The 27,578-nt window shown below is 39.0% G+C and overlaps 1 protein-coding gene across 1 annotated transcript in view; it reads right to left on the reverse strand.

The window, feature by feature from the left end:
• GPC6 (glypican 6) overlaps positions 1–26,493 on the reverse strand; it is a gene marked incomplete at its 3' end in the record, with an annotated part of 881,925 nt that extends 855,432 nt beyond the window's left edge. Inside the window, exon 1 of the mRNA XM_083361302.1 lies at positions 26,251–26,493. Coding sequence (XP_083217428.1) covers positions 26,251–26,413 — 163 coding nt within the window. The 5' untranslated portion in view covers positions 26,414–26,493. The remainder of the gene's footprint in view (positions 1–26,250) is intronic.
• Positions 26,494–27,578: the final 1,085 nt, after the last annotated feature.

Consider the following 27,578-nt stretch of genomic DNA (forward strand, 5'->3'; position numbering starts at 1 on the left):
TGAGGCAACAGCTTTCTTATAAGCAAATAGCTCCATGGAATACAAGTTTCTTCTGAGACAGCATATATAGACTTACATTCATAAGAGTTTATCTTTTCTTTTTTTCTTTTCTTTTTTTTGGGGGTGGGGGGAGGGATTGCACTCCAAAGACAAAAACTGCAGTAATGCAAGCAGGAGCCAGATTTTTCAGGGTAAGCCTACCAACGTTTCCAAAAGTGTGATCCAACTAAAGTTAACTCCCAAAATATTGCTTGACTGATTTGATTGGAGCTGCTGGATGGAACTTAAATCAGTCCTATCACTGTTGTTAAGTTTCTGCCAGTTCATATCCATTCTATGTTCTTGCTTTTATTTATTAAATTTCTACTCATTTGCACATAGATTAATATTTATTTTATCTACTGTTTTAGATTTAACATGTTAGATATCATTGTCTAAATGTTTATATAAGCCTCTTTCACAGACATTAATCACCCTGCTTTAAAGGCAGCACGTGCATTTTAAAATAAACAAATGAAGTTTCAATCTAAGAACTGTCACCCATGTTTGCTTGTCTTGCTTTCCTCCTTCCTTTTATATTCATACTTTTCACAGCAGGAAGGCAGTGTGCACAAGTTAACCCACATGTATAAACTTTGTAAACCTAAAACAAAAATAAGCATGTCATGCATGCCCTTTAATATGCACTCGTGACCTCTCGAATAGACTACTGCAATGCTCTCTACATGGGGCTGCCCTTGAGGACCACTCGGAGGCTCCACTGGTGCAGAATGTGTCTGCATGAGTTGTGATGGGGGTCTCCTGATACTCCCATGTAACACCTCTGCTCCGTGAGCTGCATTGGCTTTCAGTTGCCCTCAGGGTGAGATTCAAGGTGCTGGTGATGACCTATAAAGCCCTAAATGACATGGGTCCGGATTATTTATGGGAGCACCTTCTGCCGGCGTCAACTTCCCATCGTCCTGTGCGCTCCCACAGAGAGGGCCTCCTCAGGGTGCCGTCGGCCAGGGAATGCTGGCTGGCGGCCCCCCGGGGGAGAGCATTCTCTGTGGGTGCGCCCGCCCTCTGGAATCAGCTTCCTGTTGAGCTCTGGATGGCTCCCGACCTTCGCTATTTTCGCCGCGACCTGAAAACCTGGTTATTTGAGCTTGCCGGCCTCGACTGAGAGATTGGGATTTTAAATTTTAGAATTTGTCTTGTTCGGGCTAACTTAATTTAATTTATTTTTTAACTTTGTATACCATATTTTAACTGCCCTGTACACCGTGCCGAGTCCTTTGGGAGAGGGGCGGTATATAAATCCAATAAAATAGATAAATAAATAAATAAAATAATATGTGAACTAATGTACACCTTTTATACTTGAATAATTGCAAAACATATTCAAGTACAGTAGTTTACAGAACAGAAGCATTGTTTAATCCAGTAATTGCAAGCCCTTTGCTTCCAAAGGAGGTGGGGAACTCTCCTTTACATCTGCTGCTCAACAGGAAACCTGTTAAAAGGCTATTAAAATCTTAAGGTAACGGCCCTTGTAAGGCTCTGAAAAGCCAGTGCAGCAATTTGCTGTTTGTGTCTCGAATAGGAGCCATTTCCTTTGGCTGTACTGCAAACAGCTTCTGTCAGGAGCTGTGAAAATCAATTCTGCAATAAAGAGAGTAAAATGAGCTGGGGGACGCAGTTCTGCCTTCAGGGCCAACCAACACAGGGGAGCCTCCTTCTGGGCATATAAAGCATCTACAAGCCCTGATCCCCAAAGGCTGCACAAAACAAATATCAGTCAGGTGCTATTAATATCTTCCAACTGAGTATCACAGGAGAATTGGCTCAGGAAAGCCAGAATCACCGCAATGTGCAGCGGACTTTGTAGGAAGTCTTGCCAAACAGGGAGGGGCTGGCTAAATGTTTGGCTTCATTTGCCTCTTTTATGTTTAGGATTATAGTAATTGCTGAGGATGCCTTTTCTTCCAAATGAGACTATTCAGATATCTTTAACACCAATAAAGCATTGCTGTACATTGCTTGAAGGAGAAGATTACTGACAACAATAGTACGTGTATTGCACAAAATTGGGTTGCTGATGTTAATAACAAATGCCTCCTATGCTGCAGGCACATAATAAATATTACTGTATTTTACTGGAAGAATTTTTAATTCCCCTGTCCAGGGTCAGAATTAAGAACAGCCACACCTGCTTAAAAGAGAACAACTAGGAAAATTGGTATTTTTGAAGATGTAACAGAAAGATCAATGGAAAAAATATTCCTTTTTTGTTCCAATTAGAATGTTTCCTTGGCTTTTAATTGTTTTTTCTGTTACATAAGGATAGGGTCTTGCGTAACTGCTTATTAAGTTCAGGTTTAATCCCTTTTTTGTAAATGAGGATTGTACCACCCCAGGATCTCTATCCAAGCAGGCAAAGAAAGTTGCTACAGTTAGAATTTACTATTCTCCCATTCCCTTAAAGCAGTTTTGGACCCATATGGTTTCTTCTTTGTTTAGACAGCTTACAATATCTTTAAGGGGTTCAATTGTAAGAAAGTCCAAAAATATTTGCTGCAAAATTTGGCTCCAAACAGTGAATTAACATCATTGAGAATATGTACTACATATTTTGGTTCTTGTATTTTTCTATTTCTGATTGATTATGAATTTGTATGAACTGTAAAGTGTACTTTGGAAGTCAGTTTGCCTAGTTATCTCTGAGTTGGCTGAATGTTAAAGGGACCCAAGGGATAACTCCTATGATTGCGAAGTTGCAGTCTTCGGCTATATGTATGTCACTGTGACTGGTTGGTTTTTTTACTGATTTTTTTTAATGTTATTAGTGGCTCAGAATTGCTGTTTATGAGGTGGGTACCCTTGAATATTTACTGAAATAATAAATAAAACCTACTCTATTCTGGTTAAAACATCAACAATTCCTGCCAAATCAAGCTTGATTCTTAAGAAACAGTGTGTACAAATGGGAGACTATGTTACTTTGTTAACAACCTGGAACAAACTCTTGGGTTTCCTAAATACCTTATGTTCTGTTTTGTGTTGGACAGAGTTTGCAAAAACAAAATTTAATTCTGTTACGTGTTCTGGCTGATATAAAAACAGAATGAATTTAGGGGCCAATTGCTCCAAGACTGGTGAACAACTTAAACCCTTTTCTTTCCTCAGCAGTTCCAAGGATGACATATCCCATCAGTCTGCCTAACCCCAATCTTGCCTTTCCTTCTCTCTCTCCCATGCTTCCTTTCAGATGCCAGAAATGTCCTTGGCTGTTTCACACTCTTACCTCCATTTACTTTGACCCAGAACAATCATATTTCAATCCAAACAGCATAATTTCTTTCTCTAGATAAATCACAACATCTGAAACATATATTATTCTGTTTGTTAAAATAACCGTTCTTTACATAAAACAGTCTCTGCACAGAGTGATTTTCATATCCTTAATGTTAAATGTATATACATAATTACCGAAGAAGTACATAAACTGGGAACTCCTGCAAATGTTGGTTTTAGTACGGATAAACAACCAGTTACTATTTCAGCTGCTACCAACCCAAGAAGGAATGAATGGCTTCTAACCATTTACATAGAATGCTCAGGAAATAAGATGCAAAATAATTTAAACTGTTTATAATAAATGGAACTTGCATTTGTTAATGCATTTTAAAAACAAAATATGGAAAGCAAAGAATATGCAATGGATCCTTCTCTTAATACATGCTTTCTAACTGATATTTAAAATATCTCTATGTTTTCAGGAAAGGTCTGCATAGAGATTATATTATAATAAATTCAGCTTCAGGTTTACATGAAAGACACACTCAACAGGTTTGTTATTTCAAGATTAAATTGTGCCTGGTATTGGTCTATGCTAAAATTAAGTGCATGTGGGAAAATCCTCTCTATGTTTTTCTAAATTGGAGACTTTGACCCTCTGCAACACTTGAGGGGGTGTACTGTTAACTAAAAGGGACGCGGTGGCTCAGTGGGTTAGGACGCTAAGCTTGTCGATCAGAAGGTCGGCAGTTTGGCGGGTCGAATCCCGAGTGCCGCGTAACAGAGTGAGCGCCTGTTACTCGTCCCAGCTTCTGCCCACCTAGCAGTTCGAAAGCACGTAAAAATGCAAGTAGAAAAATAGGGACCACTACGGTGGGAAGGTAACAGCGTTCCGTGCGCCTTTGGCGTCTAGTCATGCCGGCCACATGACCACGGAGACGTCCTCGGACAAGCGCTGGCTCTTCGGCTATGAAACGGAGATGAGCACCGGCCCCTAGAGTCGGAAACGACTAGCACGCATGTGCGGGGGAACCTTTACCTTTACCTTTACTGTTAACTACTAAACACTTGTTTTTGTTTTTCTAACCTTTTAAAAAACAATGAAACATGGAGGCAAATTATAGGAGGCCGTGTGTTATTCGGGGAACCTCCAAAAGCCCTACATTTTATAGAAATACTTTTTTTCCAGAATACCTTCCTTTCTAAACTTCATTGATTTTTAATGTAATTGCAGGTACAGTGATGAAAGACAGCTTTATTTATGATGTAATAATGAGGACCCAAATTGTTGAGGGCAATATGCTGACACTGTAAGCCACTTAGAGAAGCCTGTAAAGCATTGTGAAGCGGTATTCAAGTCTAAGTCCTATTGCTATAATTTTAATGTCTTTGAGTGTGTGCATGCATGTGTTGTGGATGGTTTACAAAGATTAAACAACAAATAATGTAAACAATGGGTACAACTGAAAATGATCCTGCTGGGGAAAAAAATCACATTTAACTATAATCGCTAATTCAAAATTGGGCTCACACAACATCTTAGTGTGCTGCATCAGAAGGACTCAGGTATTTAAGACTCTATTGAAGACAGCAGAATCAACATTAGATGGGCCTTGGGGTGAATGTTATTTCAGAAGGCAGATATAGTGGGGAGAGGACATTCTCCTGAGTTTCATATGATGACACCATTTAATAAACAGAATTCAAAGCAAGTCAACCTTTAAAAAACTTACTTACATGGGAACAGGTTATTTGCGGGACTGTGTCTTCCATGTACCCATCCCACCAGGTCAAGTAGGACGGTATGATGTAGGTCCCTTCTACTACAGTAAGAAGGTGTATCTGATGGGGCCCAGGTAGTGTGCCTTTTCTCTATGGAAAATAATTCCCTCTGAGGTGGGATCTGCCTTGCCTCCTGAAAAGTCCTCAGGTTATGGTTTTTCCATCAGCCTTGAAGGTCTCATGGTGAGCTCACACTATGGTTGTATAATGTTAAGTGACAGTTGTCTCACCCGCTATTTTGATTTTTCCCCCTGCTTTTACTTAGTAATTTATATTATTATTTTATGTTGAAACATGAAAGAAAGTCACATTTGGGTCACTATATAAATTTGTTAAACAAATAAATACAAACATTATGAATAGGGCTTCCCAGTCCAGGAAAGCATACAATTGGTAACCAGATACTTCTGTGCAAAGACCACAGTTGCTACTAGCTCCTTGAGCTAAGGAAAAACTTTACACTGCTGTGCAGATCACCTCCTTGTTTACTTTGCAATGATGTTCAAATTATCCTTGTCTTTTCTGTATAATGGATTTTGACACAACAAATATGGACATATCCTTAAATGTACTTTATTAGTTTTTTATCCCACATTTATTACACTACAAGTAACTCAAGGTAGCAAACATACATAATAATATTCCTTCCTCCTCCTGTTCCCCCTCACAACAACAACCCTGTGAATTGGTTGGGTTCAGAGTGAGTAACTGGCCCAAAATTATTCAGCTGGCTTTCATGACTAAGGTGGAACTAAAATTTCTAGTTTCCTAGTTTCTAGGCTAGTGCCTTAACCATTACATCAAACTTTCTCAGAAAGGAGCAGCTGGCCATACAATTAAACCACAGAACTATATCCCTTGTGAGAAGGACAATTTAAACAAATCCTGGAATAAAAAATGGTGTTTTAAAATAAACTATTGTAGTTCAAAGTCAGAGGTTATTTGCCAAAGTATATGAACACTCCTGATAGGATACACCTCACTTCAATATACTTCTTCCAGGATAATATGGAACAATCTGTGATCATTATATATGAAGCAGTGAATCCTACCTTGGATAAATACTGTACTGACATCAACACAATTTTCCCTTTGTTACAAAACAACATACAGATTTTTTCAGGCCTCTTAAGTAATATAATAGTATACGATTTAGTATAGAAGAGGAAAATTTGCAGTAATTCAGGTAGTGTTGATCTGTATCCTCCACTATTGCTGATCACTGGCAACACTGATTAAGGCTGATAGGAACGGTAGTGCAAGAAAATCAGGCGGGACATTTATTCTCTAGACATGTGTTAGCTACTAAGAACACAATATAGATCCATGGCGACTGGAACTATATGACAATTTCAGAAACCTTTTAGATACCTCTACCTTCATTATAGAGAGCATTCTACCTATAGCTATAAGAATGCTAATCTACTGAGCTGTTGTCTAGTTATTGCCAAACAACACTGTTATTATTTGTAACATAGAAATCTGCCAAAAGCATAAACACCTTCAAATTATCCTCTGGATAATAAAACATGACCAATTTTCTCTCTGTGAAAGCGGCATGTGAAATAAAATAATACTGTGGAATTAGCAGTTAGACACACACTGACTAACCCATGCAGTTTTATTCACAGATTCCTTCTGCAAGTTCAGTGCGATCATATACTATTAAGATGCATTCTGTGCAAATTCTAATACAGGCTCCTGTCAGTGTAAAACACTATAGAATAATAATGTTTACATCCCTATACATACTCACATTAAAAACTGCTTCTTTGCTGTATCTTGTCAATGCATGCAAATAATAATAATAATAATAATAATAATAATAATAATAATAATAAGAAGAAGAAGAAGAAGAAGAAGAAGAAGAAGAAGAAGAAGAAGAAGAAGAAGAAGAAGAAGAAGAAGAAGAAGAAGAAGTAGTAGTAGTAGTAGTTGGAAGGGACCTTGGAGGTCATCTAGTCCAACCCCCTGCTCAGGCAGGAAACCCTATACCATTTCAGGCAAATGGCTGTCCAGTCTCTTCTTAAAAACCTCCAGTGTTGGAGCATACACCACCTCAGGAGGCAGGTTGTTCCACTGGTTAATTGTTCTAACTGTCAGGAAGTTTCTCCTTAGTTCTAGGTTGCTTCTCTCCTTGACTAGTTTCCATCCATTGCTTCTTGTCCTGCTTTCAGGTGCTTTGGAGAATAGCTTTACTCCCTCTTCTTTGTGGCAGCCCCTAAGATATTGGAACACTGCTATCATGTCACCCCTCACCCTTCTCTTCATTAAACTACACTAATTTAATAAGATTTGTCTGGCATGATCTGTTTTTGACAAACCCATGTTGACTTTTAGTGATGACTTTGTTTGCATCAAGGTGTTCGCTGATTTGTTGTTTGATTATATTTATCATTAATACCCAGGAAGTGAATAATCAAACCAGAAAGATTCCTTGTACAAAGGAATTCTTCTTTAAAAGGTCATACAGCTTGTTTGGATGAATTTCTTTAAGAGTCTCTCAAAAATTTCAGGCTTGGTCAAAGAGATTAAAATTAATGGGAATTTCTGGCTGGGGGGTTTATGGGAAAATACGTAATATGAAAAAAGCCTGTTTTAGCATAGGGAAAGAAAATTTCAGCCTTCATGCATATTTGTTCAAGTCTCTCCTTTTAAACTCTTACATGTGGATCCAGAAGATTTGCAGTTTTCACTGGCTGAACAGTCTCATACCCCAATACTAATAATTTCTCCAAGTCATTCTGAGAACTTTATTCATCATTCAGAGATCTAATCTTCTTCTGAACAAGAAGATTCTAAAAAAATTGTTTTAGGTATCCACTTGGTTGTTTTTGTATCATTTTAAATATTGTTAATTTTAATCATGGTAGCACTGCACCCCAGTGGGAAGATCCATAATAAATGTTTTTGTTGTTGCTTATTTGAATTGGGGTTCCCCAAATCTAGATGCCATCCAGATGAACTTCATTTCCCAGAATTCCCATTTAAAAGGGCAGTACATTCTGGAGATGACTGAAATTCACGGTATCTGGAAGACTCTAAATTGGAGCAGATGGAACAAAGATATTATTACCTCAAGCCAATTACACAAAGGGAAGTACAGTACACTAGCATATACTAACTAGTCTACCCTAAAGAACAGACAAACACTCTAATGATGTGCCAAGGGGAAGAAGAATAAACTCCAGAGTCTGGTTTAAGACTACTGCAAGGACACCTTATTAAAATGGAGAAACTCCGGGAAGAATATAAAACAGCTGTTTATTGTTAAAATAGTAAAAACAAGAAAAACAACTATTTACAAACCTAAAACAACCTAGCTTTCACTGGTCCACTGCCAGCGTCATCAGAGTAAATGCTAGAGGGTGGGGAGTTTGTTTATAAACCTTGTTGACTCAGTGCCCTGCCCACTGATCGTGTAATAGGGCCGCCCGTCCTAACTAACCGTAAATATCCTAGCTGTCCCGCATCTCCTTGAGCGTGTTCCAGTCCTGTTGCTTTATTTCTTCCTGTTGTTCCTTTCTCTGCCCCTCCTACCTCTGTCAGTCCTACCCTTCGTTGTGGTGCCTCCTCTCCTGCCTCTTCTATCTATAGTTGTTTTTATCGTTTTTACTATTTTAGCAATAAACAGCTGTTTGATATTCTTCCCGGAGTTCGAGAATTTCATACTGTCAAGAGCTGTGTGATTCTTTCAGGGACCAGAGTCATTCTAGAAAACAGCAAGTAGCCATTTGAAAAACAAATTGTCCAGATTACTTGTTGATTACTTGTCAGAAGACTTGCCATTTGCAGGTAACTGTACAGTCACTCAAAACTGAAAGCCAATTGGTAATATAAATTAAATTAATATGTATTTGTTGTAGAGAATGACCAAGCTTTCTAGCACAATACTTGTCCTATTTATTTATTTATTTATTTATTTATTTATTTATTTATTTATTTTATTAGGTTAATATACCGCCCCTCTCCCAAAGGACTCGGGCGGTGTACAGGGCAATTAAAACACAATATACAGCACATAATATACAAAAATTAAAAATAAATTAAACCAAATAGCCCAAGCAATAAAACACATTCTAAAATTTAAAATTTGGAATTTAAAATCTAAAACCCCAATCCCTCAGTCCAGGCCGGCAAGTTCAAATAACCAAGTCTTCAGGTCACGGCAAAAAGAGCGAAGGTCGGGAGCCATCCGGAGCTCAACAGGAAGCTAGTTCCAGAGGGCAGGCACGCCCACAGAGAATGCTCTCCTCCTGGGGGCCGCCAGTCGACATTCCCTGACCGACGGCACCCTGAGGAGGCCCTCTCTATGGGAGTGCACAGGATGATGGGAAGTTAATGCCAGCAAAAGGTACTCCCGTAAATAATCTGGGCCCATGCCATTTAGGGCTTTATAGGTCATCACCAGCACCTTGAATCTCACCTGGAAGACAACTGGAAGCCAATGCAGCTCGTGGAGCAGAGGTGTTACATGGGAGTATCAGGAGAGCCCCATCACAACTCGTGCGGCCGCATTCTGCACCAGTTGGAGCCTCCGAGTGGTATTCAAGGGCAGCCCCATGTAGAGAGCATTGCAGTAGTCTATCCGAGAGATCACGAGCGCATGAGTGACTGTGCGTAGGGCATCTCGGTCCAAATAGGGCCGCAACTGGCGCACCAGGCGAACCTGGGCAAAAGCCCCCCTGGTCACAGCGCCTATATGATCTTCTAAACAGAGCTGTGAGTCAAGGAGGACACCCAAGTTGCGAGCCCTATCTACGGGGGGTAACACCTCACCCCCTATAGTTAAAGATGGAATAGAGTGGATAACCCAAGATGCCGGTATGCACAGCCACTCGGTCTATTTGGTCTTTAAACATCACCAAATCTCTAGAATAATACAAGATACCTTAAGATGAAATAAGATGGAAAGTAGCTGTAAAAGTGTTTGGCTATGTTAGAATTTAGCGGGGGAGAAAATATTCTTATCAATACTTAGGGTGTTTTATTTTTTGTTTTGCTTAGAAGAAAAATATAGCTGTATTAAAAACACAATTAGAGTGGTGGGTATAAAGTTTTTATAAAGAAGCAAACAATCTGCTTTAGGCTATGCCTCTCCAACTATTATACAACAATTACTATAGACATAGTCTACGAAAGCAGAAACAGTTCATGCATCTTAACACAAATCCTATATACATTTTTTTACCTTTCTGGATGACTTAGAGCTTTCATTAACATATCTAACACTTCCTATTAAAAACATTTTGTTAAGAACCAGTTTGCTCTAGTGGTTAAGGCACCAACATACAAACCAGGAGATTGTCCTGCCTAAGGCATAAAAGCCAGCTGGGTGACTTTGGGCCAGTCAGTTACTCTCAGCCCAGCCCATCTCATGATCAAGGAGAGAAGCAACCTAGAACTAAGGAAAAGTTTCTGGACGGTTAGAACAATTAATCAGTGGAATGGTCTCTAGGGAGTTGTGGGTGTTGCATCACAGGAGGCATTCAAACACTTGATGCGAACAAAGTTATCACTAAAAGCCAACATGGGTTTGTCAAAAACAGATCATGTCAGACAAATCTTATTGCATTCTTTGACCAAGTGACAAAACTAGTGGACCAGAGGAATGCTGTAGATATAATTTACTTGGACTTCAGTAAGGCATTTGATAAAGTAGATCACAACCTACTACTTGATAAGATAGAAAAATGTGGGTTAGATAGCAACACCACCAGATGGATTCGTAGCTGGCTGACAGGCCGTACTCAGCGTGTGGTCCTCAATGGAACTGCATCTACATGGAAGGAACTGTGTAGTGGGGTGCCCCAGGGCTCTGTTCTGGGCCCAGTGCTCTTCAATATCTTCATTAACGATTTGGATGAGGGGATAGATGGGAAACTCATCAAATTTGCAGACGACACCAAGCTGGCAGGAATAGCCAATACTCCAGAAGATAGGCTTAAGATACAGGAGGATTCTGGACAGACTCAAACACTGGGCACTATCTAACAAAATGAAATTCAATTGTGAAAAAAGTAAGGTTCTACATTTAGGCAGGAAAAATCAAATGCACAGGTATAGTATAGGTGGTACCTTGCTCAATAGTAGCAACTGTGAGAGAGATCTCGGAGACCTAGTGGACAATCACTTAAATATGAGCCAGCAGTGTGCTGCAGCTTCCAAAAAAGCCAACACAGTGCTAGGCTGCATTAACAGAGGGATAGAATCAAGATCGCGTGAAGTACTAATACCACTTTACAATGTCTTGGTAAGGCCACACCTGGAATACTGCATCCAGTTTTGCTCACCACAATGTAAAAAAGATGTTGAGACTCTAGAAAGAGTACAGAGAAGAGCAACAAAGATGATTGGGGGACTGGAGGTTAAAACATATCAGGAACGATTGCTGGAATTGGGTATGTGTAGTTTAATGAAGAGAAGGGTGAGGGGTGACATGATAGCAGTGTTCCAATATCTCAGGGTCTGCCACAAAGAAGAGGGAGTCAACCTATTCTCCAAAGCACCCGAAAGCAGGACAAGAAGCAACGGATGGAAACTAGTCAAGGAGAGAAGCAACCTAGAACTAAGGAGAAACTTCCTGACAGTTAGAACAATTAACCAGTGGAACAACCTGCCTCCAGAGGTGGTGAATGCTCCAACACTGGAAGTTTTTAAGAAGAGACTGGCCAGCCACTTGTCTGAAATGGTATAGGGTTTCCTGCCTGAGCAGGGGGTTGGACTAGATGACCTCCAAGGTCCCTTCCAACATTATTATTATTAGAGACTGGACAACCATTTGTCTGAAATGGTACAGGATTTCCTGCTTGAACATGGGGGGTTGGACTAGAAAACCTCCGAGATCTCTTTCAACTCTGTTATTCTGTTATTCTCTTATGAGAAAAATAGGAGGAAGGACTGTGTACACTCTCCATCCTGAATTACTAATAAAAATAATAAAGGTGATATAAAAATAAATAAATTTTCAAGAGACTAAGCAGGAGGATGAAATTTGCTAGACAGCTATGAGAAATGTTTCTTTCTCTCCTTAAATACATCAAATGAATGACAAATAACTTTCTAACTTCAGAATGGCCCTTCAGATAGAGCAGCCGTTTGTCTGCGCTATCTGAGGACAAATTGCCATTCGTTTTGCTACTGCAATAACAATTAAGATTATTTATTTTACTTCATGACTCTTGATTCAATTTAATATAGATTGCCAGCGATGCGGCCAAGATATGGAGGTTTGGAAATCTCAACATACTTGTAAATAATGGTGATCATTTTTCCCGTGGAAAACATGGTTTTGCTTTTTTATGATATTTCTTTGAAAAAATTCAAAACACTCTCAAGGTATATTGCTGGGTGACAATGTAATGAAAATTACAGCCAAAACATCCTATTTTAAAAGGAGTGAATTACTGATAGGATTTTACTGCCTATACTCAGAACTTATATGTGACGACAACTTGACCTGAAGAGAAATGGCAGATATAGTTCTCTTACACCCAATTACAGCTGAATCATGCTTCATTACTCATGTTACGGTAAACTTACCACTGAAACTACAGCATGGCTGGGTTTGAATGACACACTTAATCATGTCAATAGCAGGGCAAACATACTGTGTAAACATCATAACCTCATTTGTATGGGCAAAAAAGAGGAAATTTTAGCCCCAAACAATTTCAATTGTTAGTAAGATTATTCAAATATCAAAACCCGATCAATATGATGCAGTGTTTAACTCACACACCCAGCCAGGTCTTAAAAAAAAAGATAAGGAATAGCTGACAATGGGAGGCACTTTAAACTCACTATGCATATCTTTGTGGGAAGTCAGCCACTCCCCCAAAGAAGATATATTTGGGGGAATATTAAAAAGGCAGAATATTATTTTTCCCCAAAGGATCTTAAAGGCAGAAAAGCAGGCCCATTTTTTTCTTAGTAGCCCCAAACAGAAACTCAGCAAGCCAAGACTTTCCTTTCAGAAAGACTGGAGTTAGGAAGCTTAGAACTGATGGGATTAGAAAGACAAAGATCCCTAGAACCAACAACTCCTTCACCCATCCAACTCAGGACATAGTCATCAGCCACAGCCACAGAGAAGCAGGACATGACCTTTTGGATATAATAGGATTAACCCACCACCATCAGAATACAAAAAAGACATTCCAAAAGCTCAGGTCAAAGTTCATGCACAGGAACAACTCCAAACACAAAAGCTCAAGAAGGTATAAAAACCCACCACTCCCAGCAACATGTGGTCAGCTGCTCCAGAGCCATATGCTGTTGTGGTTCTCTCTTCAAAAAACTACAACCTTCTTTCTAAAGCAGTCTCCATTTTGTTTATACCCGGCTTGGACTGGACCCTGATGAAGATTTTTCATTTCAACACCTAGAAACATAGAACATGTCATCACAGACCCATCCAATGGTTTCTTGGGCAATCAAAGGGGGGTTTCTTAGCATATCAGAATTGCATCAGCATTCTTCTGCTTCCAGAGCTGGTGAAATATTAAGAAAAACTGAAAGAACTGAACATAAACTCTATATTCTACAAAATTATCTGGTTGGTATGACATAGGGTCATAAATCCCAATGTAAAAACCTTTTAATTAGTGTCACAGCTAATGAGTTAACTGTGGTGTGCATAGTCACTTCATAACTGAATGAAAAATAAAATCAGTGTAAGAACAATGAGTAAAATCAGTTCTATTCCTTTCCAAGATATTAATGTGCTTTCATGAAAGAAGTGGCCGTGATATGCAGATTATTGCTATCTACTTTCTATTTATTATTTTAGTAGCTTATGCAGAATGCTTTTGAACTGGTCTTATTTGAAAGGGGATATTATAAGCATGTATTTTATTACAGGGAAATCTGACCTGAACTTCTAAAGCAAAGCGAGTTTCTGCAGTCACTTATACATATACCTGCTCAGAAATAAGTTGTGTTCAATGGGATTTCTTTCCAGGCAAATACTTATCTTACTTAATCTAAGAAACACTGAATGTCTTTTCTCCTACCGAAGAATTTCTTCTGATATAATGATTCAGAGTAACTCCTTTCTGATAGTGTTGTAAAAATAGATTTAAATGTCAGGCTTGGGATGCTTTAAAAAATAATCCTATCCCAACAGTAATCAAAAGGTAGAAAAGTCCAATCCTAGTTAAGAAATGGTGCTCTGCATAAGCAGTCTCCCTCTATTAGTTTCATTTCTGCAGATAAGTTACTTTTTTCTGGAGTAAAGAATGAACTGGAATTTTAATTAAGTGTTTTGCTGAATATCTAAATGTGATAAGCATATCTGCAACAAAACATCTGGATAATCAGTTTTATCATATTAGCTTTATTTATTGACTAAAAAGTCAAATACTTCCAGGTCATGTATTTTTGCCCCCTTCTCCAAAAAATCATCATTTCAGGTAATTTTTTCCCCCTTTTGACAAGTAAAACCAATTACAATGTACTCTACTCTTTGTTTCTATTGCTACATGTGCAGCCTTTTCAGATAGTTGGGAATACTTTAATATTTCTGTAGCTATAGTCACTGTTCTGTTCAAACGAGAAGCAGGGGCACAAATATTGTTGTCTTAAGTGGGTTCAAATTCTTGTGTGGTTATCATTTTTTTCCTTTATTATTTTTAAGGCAATTGTCTGCAGCAGTCATTCAGGATAGACATCAGCAAATCCTTATTGAACAAAAACTTGGTTATGCTTAATGTTCCTGCTAATAAATATTAATATTCAGGGCTCTCGGCTTCTTGTTTCTAAGATTAACCATTACCTGTCCAGCCTGTTGGAGCAAATGACGGAGGATGGGAAATCAAGAAGGCAACAAAGGAGTGTGGAATACAACTGTGTTGGGGCTTTTTGAATGAAAAAAAAATGCTGCAGGACATGGACATGCAAAGTGCTCTCTTTAAGGCTTGTTAGAAAACCCAATGGCTTCAATTATGTGACTGCCTTTGTTGCATCATCTTCATTTACGGAAAATGTTTCTTTAACTAAAGGAGTTGATGATGATATAAGTTTCCCTCCAAATGCTCTGAAGTATATTTTCTTCTTTGAATTTGAAGTGTTGTAAAGCTGTGCAAAGAAGTGTATTCTTCTGACTTAGTTCTGGTCAAATTCCTCCCCAATACTGGGAAAACTAGAACTAGTATGTAAAATAACAGGGGAAATATAGGGAGACTTATGAGGCAATCTTTATTTCCTTTTAATGCTACTTTGCCTAGTTGCAGATCTGCTGCCATCTTGATCTATAACTTTGTTTGCATAGATCAGGGGTAGGCAACCTCGGCTCTTTTATGACTCATGGACTTCAACTCCCAGAATTCCTGAGTCAGCATAGCTGGGAGTTGAAGTCCATGAGTCATAAAAGAGCCGAGGTTGCCTACCCCTGGCATAGATCCATGACTGCTAGCTTTGGCACAGTCAGCTTAGCCTCGTTTAATCTGAAGCAGATAAACTAATTTTTTATAACCTCATTTTATTGCCATTATTAAAATAAAAATATCATTTATTCATTGTAATTCCAATGTTGTGCTTGGTAATAGCAGCATATACTTTGTACCCATTCGGAACCTAGTAATTCTGGTTAAAAGGGAGAAGCAGACCATTTTATATAAATGTGTATTCCTGGGGAGGAGTTCTCTCATATGCTTCATCCCCATTCTAGGTTGTAGTTACACAAATGTATGAGTGAATGGAACTCTTTCACTTGACAAATTGCTACACCTTAAATACCCCACACTTAGAACAAAGACAGAGAAGGTGGGAAGACGGAGAGCCCAAGAAGAGGTTTGACTGACTTAGGGGGGCATTGGTGACAACACCCCATCACTTTGGCATTTCATACAACCTCAAAGTTTTGGTTAAGCAGATGCGAACATCCCATAATTCCCAACAATTCTCCTTCTCACAAGAAAGGCTATAAGAACTAAAGAAGAAATTCCCACAACAATGCTTTCATGGAACTCTTGCTCGCCCCAGCAAGACGATTTCTACAGATCACTGAAAAACGTTTGTGTTTTTGATCAGTTTCAACCAGCCAAAATCCTCTGATTTTCTCCTGGATGGATGAAAGAGAAACAAGGATAGGTATTTAGAGAACTAGAGTGCAAAGGCATGGTATAGCAAGAATAACATGGAAGGAAGAATTTTCCCACTGCTATGGTCATTCCTTTTAGCCCTTTTTCTTATTTTCTTTATTTCTGACCTTGATTCAGGCTTCCTCTCCTATGCAGGAACCCTCTAGACTTGTCCAATGGGACTTTTTAGAAATATAAACTTTTTAAACTATCTCTTCCAGCTCCAGGAAGAATTTCAGCCTCCAAATGAGAGACTGATCTCACTTCAAGTCCCCAAGAAGTGAGTGTAAATGTTGCTTTTTTCTCTTTTTGACTTTGCAGTTTGTTCTTTTTAGGTTTGGAATTGAATTACTAATTTCTTCCAGCTAAGATAATTAGATAATTATTTTTGCTATTCCCCTAAGAAATTACTTGAATACTTTAAATCTGCTTGTTTTATGTGTGTCAATATTTTTTTTAATTGGAAGAAGCTTTATATGTGTGGTAATTGGGTTCAATGGCCAAAATACACTTTTGACAATGGTTTAAAATTCCATTAATGAATATGTAACAGGAGAAGTTTGAAACATTCTCTTGAGTATATCTGCCAACAAAGGAGAGACACACAAGGAAATAGAATCAATTTCCAAAAAGCTCAGCAGTAACAAATAATGGGTCACCAATACAGAAGGCAATAGATTTTAAGAAACAAATTTCACTTAGAATTTATACCACCAATTATATATATCCCCATCTATACATTTTATTTCATTTCACATGCTAGTAAAGTTATGCTTAAAATCCTACAAGCTAGACTCCAGCAGTATGTGGATCAAGAACTACCAGAAGTGCAGGCAAGATTTTGAAGAGGCAGAGGAACTAGAGATCAAATTGCCAACATATGCTGGGTCATAGAGAAAGTTAGGGAGTTCCAGAAAAACATCTACTGCTGCTTCATTGACTATGCTAAAGCATTTGATTGTGTGGATCACAACAAACTGTGGCAAGTTCTTAAAGAGATGGGAGTACCAGACCATCTTATTTGTCTCTTGAGAAACCTATATGCAGGTCAAGAAGCAACAGTGAGAACTGGACACAGAACCACTGATTGGTTCAAAATTGGGAAAGGAGTCTGGCAAGGCTATATACTGTCACCCTGCCTGTTTAACTTATATGCAGAGCACATCATGAGAAAGCCAGGGCTAGATGAATCAAAAGTTGGAATTAAGATTGCTGGGAGAAATATCAACAACCTAAGATATACAGATGATACCACTCTAATGGCAGAAAGTGAAGACGAACTAAAGAGCCTCTTGTTGCGGGTAAAGAAAGAGAGTACAAAAGTTGGGTTGAAACTTAACATTAAGAAAACCAAGATCATGGCATCTGGCCCTCTCAATTCCTGGCAAGATGGGGAAGAAATGGAGATAGTGACAGATTTTATTTTCCTGGGCTCCAAGATCACCGCAGATAGGGACTGCAGCCAAGAAATTAAAAGACGCTTGCTCCTGGGGAGGAAAGCCATGGCAAATCTAGCCCACACACTAAAAACCAGAGACATCACCCTGCCAACAAAAGTGCGTATAGTCAAGACTTTGGTCTTCCCAGTTGCAATGTATGGCAGTGAAAGTTGGACAATAAGAAAGGCTGAGTGCCAAAGAATTGAAGCCTTTGAAGTATGGTGCTGGAGAAAACTCCTGCAAGTACCTTGGACTGCAAGGTGATCAAATGGGTCGGTCCTAGAGGAGATTAACCCTGATTGCTCTTTAGAAGGTCAGATCCTGAAGTTGAAACTCAAATACTTTGGCCATCTAATGAGAAGGAAGGACTCACTGGAGAAGAGCCTAATGTTGGGAAAGGTTGAGGGCAAGAGAAGATGGGGATGACAGAGAATGAGGTGGCTGGATGGAGTCACTGAAGCAGTAGGCGTGAGCCTAAATGGACTCCAGAAGATGGTAGAGGACAGGAGGGCCTGGAAGAACGTTGTCCATGGGGTTGCAGTGGGTCGGACATGACTTCGCAACTAACAACAACAAATACTTTTTATATCATATTGATTCCTTTTACAGTAAAAATTAATTTAGGAAATAACTGCGTAATTTAAAATGCTTTAATATTTTTTCATGTATATTTACATACTCTCACCCAATCCCTACTATGATGATGTTTGTTTCTTACAGACACTTTCTAAGCTACCACTGTATGTAGACATCTTGGACCCTGGTCATACATATGTGGCATTTTCTCAATCTCCATATAGCTACCAAGTCCAAGGAAGCAAGAACTAAGCAGATTTCAGTAACAGATGTTTAATTCTAGGCTGAGATGAATACAGATTGAAGAAACTGTAATAAGAATGTACCACTTATAGCCATAATCTTTTGAGGCCTTTTTTCCAGATCTTTCTATTGGAGCTGGTTTGCCATTTCTGAAGTAATGTTTCAACCAGATCTTTACTTGCTTTCCCACAATTTCTTACAATTATTTTATCTCCCTAACTACATTTTCCAGCATCTATCACTATTGGACATGTTGCTAGAAAAATACATCTGATACATCTCAACAAGATTTATTCATTTCCTAAAATTCCACATACATTAATAATTCATTAAGCAGAAACTTAAATGTTCCACAATCCATCCACACTTACTTCCTATAGATATATACAACTGCATTGAACCAATTACTACCATGAGTAAAAAATTACAATCAAAGGCCCATAAATGTAATCCCTAACTTCTTACATCTGAAGCTTTTTTCTACTGGAAAGGCTAAACAAAATTATGGGTATTTAGGCTCTAATTTGTTAATTTACAAGAGTATAGAATAGTGAGCAAAACCCTCCATTTTAAAATTGTTGTTTTAACCATTTAGTCATGTCCAACTCTTGGCAACTTTATAAGCAAGTACTCTAAGTTAATGTAGACATATTTTATAACCCGTGCCATGATTATAACCTCAATTTGTGTCACTAAAGTGCTAATTTATACCTAAAATTTAAGATTATAATTGCAGAATTATCTCTACAATATTGAAAAATAATCATCTTGGTTATTTCCCATGTATTAAGATTATAATTTACTTTTATAAATTATAACAAAATATAATTCTTCATATAATAATATATAAGTGGAATCTAATTCAAAAGCAGTTCACACTATTTACATAATGATCTTTTAAAACAATTTTATTAATATCAACAGACTTCTCCAATCTTCAAAAACAGTTTTGTGAAGAGAAAATTAAAGAAAAAGGAGCAGATTAGCTAAAATAAATATGTTCTATGGGGTCCCACTGGAATACTTTCCATTAAGGGAAAACTTCAGTTTTATGTGTTTCTAGTTTTCAATTATAATTTATTATGAACATGATTTATTGACATATACATAGAAATATTCTTAGCTAGAATGGTAATGAACTAGCCTTATGAAACTGCCTAAGATATGTTAAGATACACAACTGTTGCTTGGACAAACCGACCTGCCAACACCTGTCAATATACGAAATAAATGATTCATGTCATTTGTAAAGTGGTTCAGATCCATCTTTTTAGTATCAATGATAAAATGAATTGTCCAAGATCAATAAAATGTAAGATGCTCAAACTTCCACTTGACTGCGCTATGAACAAGATTACTTTCCTCTTTGACAAGAAACAACATGTGAAAAAAAAATGCACACTATCAATACACAAAAGGCTGGTTCATCCTAAACACCCCATTCTGGACACTGGTAGAATGGAAGAATTAGAATATATCGAAAGCCCTTAGTTGCTTATGTAGTTTCCCACAGCTGAATAACATCTGAAATCAATTATTATAATCCATGAGTTTAAAATAAAATATTTTATGCAGCTTAACAAGAGATTAAGGTTACTAAAGAACTTCTGATTCAGTACTTATTCCGCAGGATGTTGCCTTATGCAAAGTGAACCTACAACTCCATCTCATTTAGCATGCTATGAGCTGTGCAGAGAAGATGCATTAAGGGCTTATTATATCAATAAATTAAGTAAATTGTTTATAACATAAAGTGCTGTAAAAGTTTTTAGACTCAGGTGTTCTTTAGACCTAACTAGAGATACAAAAGCTTATATTCCACCCCAAAAATTCCCTTAGTTTTGATTTCTCCTTACTGATTTTATTTATATCTCACAAAAGGTTCCGCTATTTTATAGTAACTCTTATTCCAAGATACCTTAACCAAATGTTAGTTTTGAAATGATCATTTCAAGTCTGTGTTTGTTTTCTGCAACAGAATTATAATTTATTGCACATTACCTTTAAACAAGCTGATCAATATTACTTTACCAAAGACAAATATTGTCAATATAATTTCATTTGAAAGCTAATTTCTATGGGCCAGTAACACAGAGAACAGCTATTTTCTATGTTATAGTTCTGGGAAAATATCTTCTTTCCTTCCTCTTTTGGATCCTTCAAATTTTAGTGTATCTTTGCCACTGAATGTTGATAAAGTTGACTAATGTATCAATGGACTCTGATCAAGCCTGATGCTTCTTTCGCTTGATGTCATAAAGTCATCCAACATGCAATGTGCCAGACTAAAAATGTAATTGCTTCTTTACATGACTGGTTGCACCACTTTAGCTGCAATATTTGTGCCGAAACAATTACCCATAATTGGTAGTGTCTTACGCTCTATGCAGGAATTTGTCCATTTCTCCATGGCAAACTGTTTCATTTCAGTAATACTTAAAGGTTTCTGAATGTTCACTTCAGAAGCTGCCACAACTCTTCTACAGGGTTTAGATCTGGAAACTGATTTGGGTTGAACACTGAATTTGTCCCATTTTGTAGGTTTGCTTTTATTTTTAAAATTGCTATCTTGCTGCATAATCCACATGCAGTTCAGAGGATAGAGAAAGAGAGAGAATTAGAAAATCTCTTGTAGAATTTTGTGTTACGAAGGAGAGCCTCTCCAGAATGAAAATGTTGCTTAGCCATCCAAGTCTCTAAAGGAATTTGCAACACAGCACATTCTTCATGCAGAAATCCATGAACAGATTTAGATGTATGTGTTCTGTTTCAAAATTTGCTAGCTGGCACATAAAAAGTTACACTTACCAATTAAACATCAGTGTAATAGAACAGCAAAGTAGTAAGCATTCCGCCAGATAATGGCTGTGGTTTCTAAACAATATTCTGAGAAGGCAAAAAGTACTACAAATACTAAATCATAAACTGTTATACATGACACTGTCCTGTACCATCATCTAGAATAAAAAACCGTGAGAAATCTTAGATTATACAAAGTCAAGACAAATGCCAGTGTTTGAGCAACTGAGTTTTTAAACATTTTATACACTCAAGGGACTTTACAAGCAACATAAGATCCATTATGATTCATCTCTATGTGTTTCGGTTCAAAGGTATTGCCACTTAAATGAAAGCACAAATTGGTTTTTATCCTTCTTTAAGTCTGTCTTCCATTCACTTTTTAGAGAAGATAATGAAAATTAAAACTGACTTAAATCAAGCTTAATTTCTGATGTCCATATAAACCATGTGGTTTTCTAGGAAACAATGAAGATGTGGTATTTTAAGGAGGCATAGAAGGTCTAGATTATCCCTTTTTAAGTCTTTTTTCCACCAACCCCCCCAATAAAATTTCACTTGATTTATTCTAACAGAAGAAAACTTCTTCTCAATTCCTTCCTCTTATGATGAACAATAGGTATCCCACCTTATGAACATTTTTGAATGTCTAAGCATGTGCACCTTAACATATAATCATGTGCACCCACACCTAAAACTCTATATTAAAAGAAAGTCAGGATATAGCTAGTTATTTGTTTATATTCTGTTAATTTCAGATTCTTCAAAACCTGAAGCATCTTTAAAGTTGCCCATGAACACCTCAACTAATTGATTTATATATATAACCTGCTTAAGGAGTAACAAAAACAGATGTACAGATCACATCTTCATTAACTGGTTAGATTGGCTGTGGGCGGTCCCAAAAGAATTATCGCAGGTGGTAGCAAAATAATAATCGCAACATTTAATGCCCAAGCGTCTTTTCCAAGCTAGTTTTCCCTCTAATCAAAGCACTCAGTGCTAGGCACAAAAGACCATACCGCTAATTATATTCCCTTAAAACAACCCAACCTCTCCCTCAAATAGATATAATCAAACTGAAATGTTTCTATTAACTTGCATCAACTGGAGTTAAACCCACAGAACCAAAAAGTCAATGAAGCTTAATAAAAAGAAAAGAATCCACTTGGATTAGCAGCAATTTCATATTCAACGCACCACAGAGGGGAGCTGATGGTGTTGAAATCTTAAGACAAAGTTGAAAAAGCAATATCGAATTTAACACTGATTAATGTCGGTATTTAAACCAAAGGCTGCTTATTAGTCTTCCCACCACTTATTTCCGCTATTTTGTGAATACTTCAACATCAATTACTGCAGCTTTTTCAGGCTTTGTGGTGGGAGTCATCCCTAAGTCAGAGGAGCTGAGAGCGGATCTGAAGTTTATTGGATAAAAATGGCAATAGGCATCAAAGCTAGTTTAGCAGGAATGATTTTGAAAAATAAAATAAAATAAAGAGCAGAGTAAAGAGGATATTGTCTATCACTGACTTAAAAGAAAAGAACAATTGTTGTAGGGAAAACCTGACTGAAGAAGTCATACACTTTTAGATTTAGCCTAAAGAATCAGCCTATAATTCATTAACAAGTTGATGGTGGGGTGAAATGAGAGAGAGAGAGAAAGAAGGAAAACAGTATCCAAAAATTTTAACATTACTGAAAGTAAAGCTTTATGATTTCAATGCTCATTTTTCCACCTTGATTCCAGAATCTCAATTTGGTTTATAAGCAAACTGGTTCTGCTTGTAATATTTTTCTCCTAGCCACTTTCAAAAATGGCATAATTTTACTCCATCCAAATTTTTCCCCCCTAAAATGTCCAGACCAGCACATTTTCTGATGCTGTGACTCTGAGTATAAGCTAGGATGGGGAGCCACAGAACTGTGGTTGTACTTACACCATTCCAGACTACTGAATTTCTGCACAAATGATGTTAGAAGGCTATCTATGTGAAATTTATTAGAAAGGACAGGGCAACAGAAAAATACAGCTCTGCCCTACTGAGATGGCTGAAATACTTTGGTGTTACTCTGGACCTCCAGAGAAACAGTGAAAATTTGGAGTAGGAAAAATGAATTCACCACCACCACCACCCCCAGCGCATCAATGCTATTTAAATTCTTACTTATAACTGTTAAAATGTTGCGCTTGGACCAGGAAGACACATTTAACCATACAATCAGCTACCGGTTGAGCTCCGGATGGCGCCCGACCTTCGCTCCTTTCGCCACGAGCTAAAAACATACTTTTTTGAACAAGCTGGCCTGGCCTGATGAGGGGATTGGGGGGGGTTGTTATTGTTATTTTATTGGGTTTTTAAGATGTATTTTAATATGGGCATTTATTTAATCTTGTTTTAACTTTTGTAATTTTGTATTTTTATTCTTGCCCTGTTCACCGCACTGAGTCCTTCGGGAGAAGGGCGGTATAGAAATATTATTAAATTAAATTAAATTAAATTAAATTGCCTCTTTTGCAACCCAACATATGTAAGGATATAAGTGCAATTAGGAACTGAATAAACAAATTACCCAATAGTTTATTTTTAAAAAAAAACCTTGAAATGATGTGGTTTGTATCTTTCAAACTATTCTTCAAGAAGTTAAAGCATTATGCATCCAATCATTTCAACTTGTGCCAGCCACCGCTTTATATTATGTCGACCCAGACTTTAATCTATATAGCTACAGGCTTAACCAATGACCTGAAAGTCAGCTCCACATGCCAAGTCAGACCAGTTCAGCACTCAGTCACAATTTATGACTGCCATGTTTCTACTCATACACAAAACAATAATTTTGAAACAGAACTCTAGCCTTCGTTTGTGTGAAAATCCTACAGCTTCCATTGGTTGAGAAAAGTTGCAATTCAATATCAGATTTAAATACACAAACCAGAGATTTTCCTCTCCTGTTATGAATAGGACATAAGAAGTATACCGCACATAACTATAACATTTTTCTGAGAACTGCATGGATTGTTTTGATTGATCATAATAGGAAGTGTGTCTCAATAAATATACAAAGGTCTTATGATGAGGGGCCACCAGCAAATATGGGTACAATTTCTGTATATTTTAAAAAATAACAAGAGAAAACCCTGGAAAATGTTAGCACTACAAGGAAGGGAAAGAAGACTAATTATGTATGTTAAGAAAAACCTTCCCTAAGCTATATCTCAAGAAGAGAATGTTTGTCCTTGCTCCATTGTAAATAGTAAGGAACGTCTGGGCTGAAGCGTCTATTTATTTAAAGTATGAATGAATTGCACAATTAACGCCAGATCAACCTCAGTCCTCAAAATATACTCGTGGACATTCAATCTGGGAAAGGACTTCAGCTCACAACTTTACCCAAGTCACTTCAAATGAAATTTAGTAAACTGGAACAGGGCAAGGTAGAAGGGTAAAATTCATTTTAATTTCATATGTTTGTTTCTATTGTAATGGGGCTCTAAAGATGACTAATACATCCATTTTTTTATTATTACAATATACTATTCATCTCTACAGGAGACTCTTTGGAAGCTGGCATACACTCAGTGTATATCAATGAGTGGCTTCATTCAGTTTTGAAAATTATGGACAGCACGTTTCTCCCATTTGTTCTAGTACACTCTCATTCACACATACAACTTTTCCCCCTTAGTCATGCATTAATTAAACCAAGTCTGGGAGAGACAATAATGATAGCACTACAGCAGCTCCCTGGTATAATGGGACTGCAGCATAGCAGGACTACAATTCCTATCATTTCTTGTTGCCAACGAGACTTAAAGCTTGTCCCTATAGATAGGAAGAATACAGCTGGGACACAGCTGGCTTACAGTGAAAAAAATAGCCCAAACCAGAAATCTCACACACTGTGCCATAATTGTGCAAAAACAAAAGGGAAATTTCAGTGGCTATACACACACACACACCAACACAATTTAAAGGCATGTCCTTCATAATAACTTATCTAGCTAGTTTTGTTTTGTTTTACTTTCTAATGTTCGGTGTTTTCAACCTCAGGTATAGAAAGCACTGCCTCTTTTACAGGTGTTTCGCCAAACGGAGGCAATAGGACTCCTGTATGATAAAGAGCACACCCTACTGGCAAAGAACAATTGTTACTGGTTGTAGACAGCTAAAAAGTTGAAATCCTGTAACGTTCCGCCAGTTTCAAGCTGAAGAATTTTATTCATATGTTTCATAGTATCCTGGGAGCTTAATACGGAATTAATACTAGACTCATGTTATCCAAGATTGCAGAAGTGAACAATTACTTGTATTCCAGCTGCTAAATTCTTTGAAGTCAAGTAAAAACTTCGCGGGGGGGGAGGGAGTCCCTGCGGGAAAGAAAGAAAGAAAGAAAGAAAGAAAGAAAGAAAGAAAGAAAGAAAGAAAGAAAGAAAGAAAGAAAGAAAGAAAGAAAGAAAGAGGAAGGAAGGAAGGAAGGAAGGAAGGGAAGGAGGGAAGGAAGGGAAGGAAAGAAAGAAAGAAAGAAAGAAAGAAAGAAAGAAAGAAAGAAAGAAAGAGAAAGAAAGAAAGAAAAAAGAAAGAAAGAAAGAAAGAAAGAAAGAAAGAAAGAAAGAAAGAGGAAGGAAGGAAGGAAAGAAAGAAGGAAGGAAGGAAGGAAGGAAGGAAGGAAGGAAGGAAGGAAAGAAAGAAAGAAAGAAAGAAAGAAAGAAAGAAAGAAAGAAAGAAAGAAAGAGCTTCTCCCCTCTCTTCCCTCTCCCAAAGTGTTCATCCCCTGAAAGTCGCTTTTAAAAATTTCAAAAGGATTCTCCATTCATTGCACAATGAAGCAATTCACGGTTTCAACTGCTCCCAAGCGCAGCTCGGAGGGGAAAAGCCACCGCTGCTCTCTTCCAGGCAGGGCAAAGTCAAATCCACAAGGTGGGCAAAGCTCAAAAGAAGCCCGCCCGCCGCCGCCCGCCGACGCCAAAAGGCACCCCAAAGAGAAGCACTTTCTCCCCGAGCCCGTCCGCCGCCGCCCCCTCCGGCTCCCCCGGATGCCTTCCTTACCTGCGATTTCCTGATAGGGGACGTTAACCGGGCTGAAGCCTTTGGCTTTGTACGCCTCCCGCACCTCGCCACAGCTCCGCGCTTTCACGTCAGCGGCTCCGGCCCGAAGTGACAGCAAGAGCCCGAGGGGAGCCCAAAGCAGCGCCCCCATCCCCGCCACCATGGTGCTCCCACAATTTCTTTCCAAGAGAAAAACCTTGCCCCCCCCCCAAAAAAAAAGAATCGGCCCGCTTGGTTGGAAAAAAAAAACAGGGAGAGACGACAAATCCACTGGAAAAATAAATCCCCGAGAACGGTTCCTCTTCTCCTTTTTCCTCCTCCTCTTCTTCTTCTTCTTCTTCCTCCTCTTCTTCCTCCTCCTCCTCTTCTTCTACAAGGCGCCGAGCGGAGCCCTCCAGCGCCAAGCGCCTTCCCCGAGACCCCACCCGCGTGTGTCTACGCGCCAAGGAGACCTCCTCGAGCGAGCCCCGCAAACTTTGAGTATAGCCGGAGTGGGGAAGGAAGCCGGAGGTTCTTCAGGGCACAAGAGCCGCGGCCGCCGCCGCCTACTCCCGCAGCTTCCTCGGCCGGGCCGGCGGGTGCGTTCAAAGTCCCCACCCCAACCCAGGCCGGGTTCAGAGCCAGCTCCTCGGGGCCAGAGGGGCGCCCTGTCGAGGGAGGAGAAGCCGCGAGCCGCGCTCAGGTGGAAGGCAGCGGGAGGCAGCGGCGCTCGGGAGAAGCGAGGATTGGGCTGGCGCGGCGACGGCGCTTCGCCCGGCTGGAGCGGCTGGGCATCAAAAGGAAAGCGGGCTGGCCTCTCGCAGGAGGGAGATCGGAGGGGAGCCTCCGCTCCGCCGCGCGCAAGGCTACCGGCAGCAGCCGAGCAGGCGAGAAAGCGGCGGACGCACACGCAGCGCGAGCCAAACGTGCTCCAAATTGCCGAGCCCCGGCTTACAGAAGTGGGGCGGGAAGGAAAACCCGGGCCGGATTTTTTTTCCCCTCTCCCTTCTCTGGGGCCCCTTCCCCAAAGGGAACAGAGTGGTCGGAGGGGGGCGAGGGCGGGGCGGGGGGGGGACTATCTCTCTCTCTCTCTCTCTCTCTCTCTCTCTCTTTCCTCCCCCCCTGCCCCAGGAATGAACATTGGACGTTGTCTTCAGCTAGCCCAGGGGTCAGCAACCTGAAACAGTGAAAGAGCCACTCGGAACCGGTTCCCTCACAAAAGGAATAACTGGGAGCCACAAAAAATGTGTGCACATGCGCGTACATGCACGCATGCGCAGAACAGGGTTTGACTGAAGAGTGGAGCCAAGGCGAGATATGCACCTACCCTGCTTATTTGAATTGATCGG

This window comes from Vipera ursinii, assembly GCF_947247035.1.
Source record: "Vipera ursinii genome assembly, chromosome: 4".
NCBI classification, from domain to species: domain Eukaryota; kingdom Metazoa; phylum Chordata; class Lepidosauria; order Squamata; family Viperidae; genus Vipera; species Vipera ursinii.